At 39.1% G+C, this 9275-nt stretch overlaps 2 protein-coding genes across 2 annotated transcripts; both read right to left on the bottom strand.

Moving 5' to 3' along the window:
- Positions 1–1524: 1524 nt before the first annotated feature.
- Positions 1525–3158, bottom strand: LOC134943780 (uncharacterized). Its single transcript, XM_063932422.1, has 2 exons — positions 2951–3158; positions 1525–2337 (listed from the first exon to the last, which is right to left on the bottom strand). Exon 2 carries the CDS (start codon positions 2285–2287, stop codon positions 1577–1579), a length of 711 nt encoding a protein of 236 aa, XP_063788492.1. The 5' UTR covers positions 2288–2337; positions 2951–3158; the 3' UTR covers positions 1525–1576.
- Positions 3159–4711: 1553 nt separating this feature from the next.
- On the bottom strand, positions 4712–8762 carry LOC134943779 (putative nuclease HARBI1). The gene is made up of 5 exons (XM_063932421.1): positions 8297–8762; positions 7840–8212; positions 7507–7528; positions 5927–6499; positions 4712–4799 (listed from the first exon to the last, which is right to left on the bottom strand). The coding sequence occupies exons 1-3, from the start codon at positions 8685–8687 to the stop codon at positions 7525–7527; spliced, it is 768 nt and encodes a 255-aa protein (XP_063788491.1). The 5' UTR covers positions 8688–8762; the 3' UTR covers positions 4712–4799; positions 5927–6499; positions 7507–7524.
- Between the last annotated feature and the right edge of the window lie 513 nt (positions 8763–9275).

Below are 9275 nucleotides of genomic sequence, written 5' to 3'. Positions count from 1 at the left end.
GAAAGATGTTTTGGTGTGCTGAAATATATGTTTCGGTGTCTGGATAAGTCTGGTGGCCTTTTGTTGTATAGTCCCTTGAAGGGGACTCAAATTGTGTTCTGCTGCTGCTTTCTTCATAACATGTGTTTGCAACAACATCTGCCACATGTTGAGGAGGAGGATGAAGAAAGCAGCCAGCAAGCAGAGGAATTAGAGACATCTGGTGATACTTGGAGTACAGATGTAGGGAGGCAGGTTAGGCAAGATCTCATAAATCGTTATTTTTAAGGTAAGTTTTGTTTGCTTCTTTCATTTGTTGTGTAAGCCTAAATATATGTTTCCCCATTTTTCAATTAAAAACCTTTACTCAGAATGTGACTGTCTCCTTGAGACATACAAACATACCCTCGCTTTATGCTATACAAGTGTAGCATGTGTATTGTGTTTATTTAAAAACTCAAAACAACAGATTATGAGTTGTATGCATGAAGTCTGGATAAGTGTTAATAAACTTGGATTGAAAATTTATTACAAGCACACATTGATCCACATAGTAATTTATTTTGTATTTTACTTTATGATTGTGTGTAACGTCCTAATGCACAGGTTCTCAAACTTGGCCCTCAGGACCCCACACAGTGCATGTTTTGCAGGTAACCCAGTAGAAGCACAGGTGTATGAATTACTCACAGACACATTTTAAAAGGTTCACAGGTGGAGCTAATTATGTCACTTGTGATTCTGTGAGGAGACCTGCAAAACATGCACTGTGTGGGGTCCTAATTATAACACTCCTCCACATATAATATGTTAGCCTTGAGGAATACATGTGTCCCTATGTGTGATGCTCCATCGTATTTAAGGGACACTAACTTAGTCTCATCCAAAATAATTTATTTCGTAATGTTTGCTGCAGTAAACTTGCTGATTTGTAAGTAAATACACAGTTTGCCACATATATACATTATTATACACATTATTTGTGGGGGGTTTTTAAATTCAAATTTCTTTGTTCCTGCATCATGTGTAAGAAACTGATTACTCATTTTTAACACACACAAACATGGCCCAACAATAATGACATTCATTTTGGCACTGAATTATCTAAATTCAATCACAACATATTAAAACCTTTTTAGGCAACTCAATTATGTTATTCTTGTAATGTTGTATAGAGAAGAAAGGTAAAATAGTTAACAATCACATTGTAATTTGTATTGGCTGCAGAATATAAGATTAATTGGAATCTAGAAAGAGTAATGATTAGAAAAAAATCAAGTGGTCTGGTTACTTCCTGCTAAACATATTCTGCCTGGCTGGCAATTATTGTGTCTGCAGGATATGAGAATGATTGGAATCTAGAAAGAGTAATGATTAGAAAAAAATCTAGTGGTCTGGTAACTTCCTGCTAACATCTATGTGCAGCTCAAACAACATTTCCCTCCTCCAAAAAAATTCAAAGATGGTAAAGAATAAATGTGCATACAAATTTCCTGTTGTTGTTTGTACCACTTATAATTAATGATGTTGTACAAATTGTCAAGGAGCTAAGTGTTATATCTATTTTGTCAAACATACACTTACTAAGTATTTTGATTTACTTCTCTGAAATTAAAAATGTGAGGTTTATTTGTAAAAAAAATTTGGGTGGCTGCTTGTCCTGCCCTTTGCCTTTACCACTGTCATGTTGGCGTGCTCTGGTGGAGTGTCTTGGTGGTGATGACACTGGCGTGATATTTGGAGTAGTCGTACCAGAACTGCTGCTTGTTTGCTGTTGGTGCATGAATCTGAGTGTTTCATTGAGGTTAGTGAGGGTGGCATTGAGTTCACGTGTAGCAGCATTTTGATTGTCTACAATTTGGAATAAAGTTTCATTTATCTTTTGATTGTTTTGAAAAATGTTCATATAGCTTTGCTGTTGTCTGTGCTGTTCTTCTGTTAGTCTGTGCTGTTCTTCCATTATGCGCTGTAAGTTGCCCATGACCTGTGTAATGTCTGCACGCATGAGTTCCATGGTATTGCCAATTCTCGTGGTTTGTTCATTTTGTCTACTCATATTTCTGGTTATTCTTCTGAGGTGACATGGTAGGCTTGCAAACATTTGTGTCTGCCTACGCAGGCAATCTTCATTAGTGGCCTGCTGTCTAGCCCAAATGTTCCAAAACACGTGATCAGGGCCTTGTGTTACTGGTGTTGTTGGGCTGTGTTGTGGTGGTTGTGTGCTTTGCTGTGGTGGTGTACTCACAGGTGCTGGGGGGCTGATTCCTTGGCTTAATGGCTGCATTTCTAACATGATTGTCTCATCCATGTCACTGTGTTGCTGTTGTTGCGGAGGGATGCTGTTACCAGGGCTAGAAGCTGTAATTTTGAAAAAATATACGTTAGCTATCCATATGTTTGATAAATTATAACAAATCACTAAACATGGAACACATGTCATTGACTGTTGCTTTCAGATATCCTGCCTAGCAACATCATCACTCATAACTTAAATACATACATATGCCTGTTTGTGGCAAATGTGTCTGGTTACTTCATTGTGAAAGCAAACACATTAGTTTTATTGTAGATCAGACATACTCCACCATAAAAACACATTGTAATCCATAATGTGTTACCTTATAGCTTTTCAAAAACAAACACAGTAATGTTTTTATATGTATTTGGCAATGTTAGGTCAAACACACATGTGAAAATTTGTTAAACAACCTTACTATTTTCCAAAATTACACATGAGTTTCTGTTGCAGCATCTTACACACAATGTGCTACTGTATGGCTGAAGTTGACATACATATCTTTACAGGATGTGGACAAGGCCATTTTGCTAGGATTCCATTTCATGTTTTACTGACTTCGGTAAGTATATCAGATTTTGATGTGTTTTGACTTAATGCGTTTAAGTAAAAGTTTTATTACGATCTGAAATTTATTAAATTTATTTCAGTTTGATACTCCAGTTTAATACTCACAATCAAGATGAGGGGAGTGTGGTTCACGTCTTGGTGGTGTGTCCAAAATTTGGAGTGGGAGGACCGAACATACTGTTGATAATCTTCGTGGCGGGGTATCCTGCTGTGGTTGGCCCTGGACATCAGACCTTGCTTTCTTTGCTGCCACATGTTTTTTTGGTGGTGTGTTACAGAAGTCCGACTTCTGCTGCTCCAGACTTCTTTTGATGGACCTAGTATTGAAAGTTACATTTTTTTATGGCCATTCCTTTACAAACATACCCTATACTACAATGGACACTTTACCTGCTTCCGCAGCGTCATCATCATCAGATGTCATGGGAGTTACTGTAGGACGACCAGTACTGCTTTTTTCCAACACTGTAAAACCAAAATAAAAAATCATGTATTAATGCTATTGTTGATACATCCACCCATTATGCTTATAAACATTAATTCTTAAAAAAATGCTTGTTTCTTTTTATAAAAAACATAAGGACCGTAAACCAAAAAAACACTACATAAAACAATAAACATTGTCCAATAGCCATATGCACGATGGAAAGTGCAACACAGGAAAACATGTACAGGATACAGACATAGGACACAAGTAAAAATACATACACTAACAACCAAAAACACACACATCTTCATTTTGTAATGAAAGGAAAAAATTTACAGATGCAATATAGAAATTGCACTCCAAACACACATTACCATTATATGAGCCAAACAAAAACAAACCCCCCCCAAAAAAAAAAAAAAAATAAATAATAATAATTAGACTGCAGTGTTGTGTCAGAGTACAAATACAGACTCAAACTGAACAAACAAATAGTGGGGGTTTTTACAAAATTATTACATTCAGTACTAATGACATTACACATGTAAGTGGTTTCCAAACCACTTTGCACTACTCCAGCCTCTAACATGACAACCACTGTTTTTGCAACATTGCACATGGATGACCTAAATATAAAACATAGGCCCTCATTCCGAGTTGATCGCTAAGTTTTTCGTTCGCACAACCTATTAGTAAAGTTGCGTTAATGTAGTAATTTTGCGAACATCCGCCCCCAACGTATTTTTGCTCATTCGCACGCATTATTACACAAAGTGGGCGTACGCCAAATGACATCGCAGCAATGCAAAAACATCGCAGCAATGCGAACCCATCGCATTAACACATACTTATTCGTAAAAATACTAGGTAGTCGTAGATTTACACATTTATCAGTTAAAGTGCTCACTTTTGCGGAGAAACGCATCACATTGTTTTTTTTTACTATTAAGTGGAATAACACCTTCCAATTAAAAGTCCACAAGCCCTCCTCAATTACAAATCCAATTAGTGACTGAATTGTAATGTTCATGATCAATTAAGTATTTTATAAATACCTGAAGAACACTTTGTAGCCATAAAAGAACCTATTTCTATTTACATGTTTAATATAAATATAGATGTTTGCAATGTGCTTGGTCTAATGTGTTTTGTGTATTTATTAAAGTAGAGTTTTTGTATGTGAATGAAGGTTTTTGCATGTTTATTTAGCCAATAACATGTTTGTTTTAGATTTTTAAAATAACTTACGTTAGCTGTATGAAATGTTTAATGTAAGAAATGTTTGTTCTGCAATCTGCTGTTCCTTTATTGCATTATTAAATAATAAACACCCGCTTAAGTATAATAATTTTCTTTTATTTATTTTTTTAGATTTTTAGAAATGATAAGATAATTTTTGGTTTTAAAAAACATAAAAAAATTAACAAAAATTTTCCATATCATCTAGCAGACCCAGCAAGGCCTGGAGATGTCGCCTCATGTTTCCCACAATCTCCCGCAACGATGTGGGATCTCCAACGGCAACATCTGAAATTAAAAGATAACATAAACATTACTAACTTACTCACATTGCTTATTATACAAGCAAGGCACAAAGCACACTTTAATGCAGGCATGTCCAAACTACATCCCTCAAGCTGGTGTGAAACTACATATACCAGCATGCGTTAACTCAGTTTTGGGGCCAGGGAATGCCAAACCTGTGTCAGGGCATGCTGGGATGTGTAGTTTCTCTACAGTTGCAGTTGCGCAGTTTGGACAGGCATGCTTAATGGCAAAGTTTATACATCATGGCTGTTTTATGGTACAATCATTAGCAGAAAAACACACAAGCCTGCTCAGGCTTTTTTGGATACTTTTTACAGTATTCTAGACCATGGGCTACATTTACTACTATGTGAGTTCATTTTAAGATGGAGCGTTGCCCATAGCAAACAAGCCAAAATAAGATGATTATCTTGTAGAAGTGGTTCCCCAATTGTAAAGTTTATTTGTATTGGTTGCTATGGGCGACATCCCATGTTAAAGATAACTACCATCTTCGTCACTGTTACACCATGTTGGCATTCATTCACATCTGGAGTGTTTTTTTAATATTTTTAAGGGGTTTGGTGCTGCATCATCACACTGCATATCAACATCTTCAGAAGGCCAACATATCCTAGCATTCCCACACTCCCTGAAAGCTGCCCTTACTAAATAATTGCAAACAGGTTTGACTTTAACAAATAGTCATTTTGTGAGTGTAACTTTCACAACACAAATCACTGTGTCATTAGGCTGCATAACAAAGTGAAGCATGTGTTTTGTAAGTGCAAATATTAAGACTACACAGGCACAAGTGTAAAAGACCAACAACATACTAAACTCCACTCAGGTCTAACTGTTTCCCAGAAAAAAAACCACATATAAACCCTGTTGTCCTGGCAACCCTGGCTACCTAATGAGTGTCAACCTAGAGTGGACACACAAAACATTGCACACATAAACACTGTACATATAATGACACTCACAAATATGTAAATGCAACATGTACACCATGAAGAAAAACACAAATTTTTGTCCTTGGTACAAGATTTCAAACAGTACAACACTGCATGTTTTGTCATTGTAAGTGTAAGTAGGTAATCATTTAAAAAAAAAAAAAAACTTACTTTCCACGGCAACATGAACACTCCCTGAACTGGCTTCAGGGGCTTCCTCTGCCCATTCACTGGGTGGGGATGTTGGCTGGATGGGTGAAGGCGGCTGGATGGGGGAAGGCGGCTGGATGGGGGAAGGAGGAGGGATTGGGGAAGGAGGAGGGATTGGGGAAGGAGGAGGGATTGGGGAAGGAGGCTGGATGGGGGAAGGAGGCTGGATTGGTGCTGGAATTTCAGAGGGGGGGTCTGATTGAGAGTGCGAGGGGGGCGGAGAGAAAGTTAAGCCAATAGAGGGTGAGGGGGGCAGAGATGGTGATTTAGAAGTTGAAGGAGAAGGGGTATGGGAAGGAGGAGAAGGGGTCCCAGAAAGAGATGGAGAGGTGTGGTGAGAAGGGGAGTGTAAAGTGGTGTGGGCCAGGGAAGCTGAGGGGGACTGGGAAGATGAGGGGGACTGGGAAGATGAGGGGGACTGGGAAGATGAGGGGGACTGGGAAGGGGAGGGGGAGTGAGAAGGGGAGGGGGAGTGAGAAGGGGAGGGGGACTGGGAAGGGGAAGGGGGCGGAGAGGTCTGCCGTTGTTGTTGTCCTATAATGATATTTTTGACAACATTTAGTTTACATGTGAAATTACATAGTAAACAATTTCAATTTTCAATGTTCTGTTCCATGTAAAATACAGTGTTTTTTAGAAATGAAAATCAAACATGTATAAATCCTATTCATGTTGGCCACAGCAAACAAAATGAGTCCTAACTTTTACTTTGAAGCTCATTCCGTAATCTAGTCCATTGAGTCATATTGATTGGTCTAGGCAACATCACCAGATCACTATTCAAGGCACCTTATTATATAGGCAGCAATGATCAAGTATTTGGGAACAGTTTCCTGGCTGGTTATTAATTCTTGAAAACATGCACTTGTTTGGTGACAGTTTGCTACAGTCAGTACTGTTTGCCCTAACCACACACACTGTCCTATTTTGTAAAAAAACACACTCAGCGTTGCAATTAGCCTACCACTTAGTGTAAATTTGCACAATGTTTGCTAATATTCTTATGTAATGTAACTTACTTCGTGTATGCATAGAACGTATTTGCTGGCGGATCTCCGCCAACAGCTCGGGAGTCCTCCTGCGGAGATCACTCCATTTCCTCTCAAGTTGAATGATTGACCGCCTGCTGCGGACGCGAGTCCGCAGCAGGCGGCGGACCTCCGCGTAGGCCTCGCGCTTCACCCGATTTGGGATGAAGCGCCCAACGCGGCCTACGCGGCGGTCCATCACCGCAACCAGGACGCGGAGCTCACGCCTGGTGAACGGTGCAGCACGCATCTTGGCAATGGCGTTTTCCTTATTTGGGCATATATTTATAGCGTCTGTTAGCATGTGATTGGTCATAAATCTGTTGTCATTTCTAATAACTTTATTGATCTTTGCAATGCTGTGAAGAGCAGTGTTATTTCGCACGAGCGGAAAAACGCATCCGCAGAAGTAAATTTTAGCATAAAAATAAACAAAACAAAAAAAACCATAACACAAACAGACACAGAGACACACAGTTTTGAATAAAATTGTAAACATATCTGTGTACTCACCACAGTTTGTGTGATCATTCAGCTGGACAGTCACAAAGTGGGCAACATTCAATTTCATTTGTTTTTGTGTTTGTTTAAATAATCAAGATTTTAGGATATAAAACAAATAAGGACACTATTTAGCCACATCACATTATATTTTGTACTAATCTCAAATTGTAAGCTTAACGTGTTAACGGATTTTTACTTTTTTAAAAATGACAAATAAACAAAAACTCCAAAACCATTACACAATGACCTTACAATCTCAAACAAAATGTCAACATTACAAACAAAACATAAGCATACTGTGCTTTGTTTTTTTAACATAAAAATAATATAAAAACACTATACCTGAAATATTCGGCAACAATCCTTGCCCTCACTTGGCTCCCCCTCCGTGTAACACTCCCACCACCGAAGTGTCGAACAACCCCTGGCTCCTCATCAGGCAATTCCTCTGCCTGAGGAAGCTCTACACTACTCCTTACCGCGATATTATGTAGTATTGCGCACAGGACCACTATTTTACTTGCCATCTCCGGCGAATACATGATGTCGCCACCAGTGCGGTGGAGCACACGAAACCGCCCTTTAAGGACACCAATTGTGCGCTCCACCAGCTGCCTAGTGGCAGTAAGCGCGGAGTTAAATGCCATCTGTGGTCCTGGCCTGGGATTACGGTAAGGAGTCATGAGCCAGGGGGTGCAAGGATATCCACGGTCTCCTGTTTGAGGAAAAACCTTAAATTAAAAAGAGTATATTATAAAATTTCATTTATTTTTAAGATAAAAAATATCTTCAAACTCACCCAATAACCACATGTCTGCTCGTTGACTTGCTCTTAATCTCTGCCATATCCCTGATTGTCTAATGACATATGCATCATGTGAACTTCCAGTAAACTTGGCATTCAGGGAAAGGATCTGGAGGGATGGCCCACAAACAACCATTACATTCAGAGAATGAAACAGTTTCCTGTTTCTATAAATTTCTTCATTATGTCTTGGTGGCTGAATAGCAACATGTGTGCCATCCACAACCCCAATAACATGTGGGAAGCGACTACCACCTTCCTCAAATTGCCGCTTCACCACATCTAGGGCACCAACATCCAAAGGCATATCAATGAATTGCTTCACCCGCTTTAGGAAAGCCTGGCAGACACGCCGCAGGACCTTACTGAACTGGCCCTGCGACATGCCAACCAGGTCTCCCACAACATGTTGATATGAGGCTGTAGCCAAAAAATGTAACACAGCAAGGAATTGTGTCAATGGTGGTATTGCTGTAGGATACCAAATTTCAGACTCCAGATCACTCTCTATTATGGAGAGAGTGTCTAGGATTAGATGTGGTGGCAGCTTGTATCTACGCACCACCACATCATCTGGCATCCCAAAAAGTAGGACACGGGTTCTGAAAATTGGTGGCCTAGCACGCCTCCGTTGCCTTGGTTGATGAGGAGCCGGTTGTGGTTGTGGGGCTGGCGGTTGGGGTGGGAGTGCTGGCGTGGGTTGGGGAGGTAGGGCTTCTGCTGCGATAAATATCGACATAACACACTTTTTTGAGATAAAAACAAAAAAATGTTTAATACTCCAAAATTATTTATTAAAAAATATACAAACAATAAATGTATAAAAAAAGGTGGAGTCAACTTACTGCAGGAGCGTACGACATTATTTCTGGGTTCAATTCAGGATCAAAATGAAAAAAAAAAAAAAAAAACTACATATGTTAATTTGAGAAAAACCAAAAATGTAAGTTTCTAGATTTCTGAGCATCAAACA

The sequence above is a fragment of the Pseudophryne corroboree genome, chromosome 7, assembly GCF_028390025.1.
Source record: "Pseudophryne corroboree isolate aPseCor3 chromosome 7, aPseCor3.hap2, whole genome shotgun sequence".
NCBI lineage: Eukaryota > Metazoa > Chordata > Amphibia > Anura > Myobatrachidae > Pseudophryne > Pseudophryne corroboree.
This window is presented reverse-complemented; position numbering and strand designations above follow the sequence as displayed.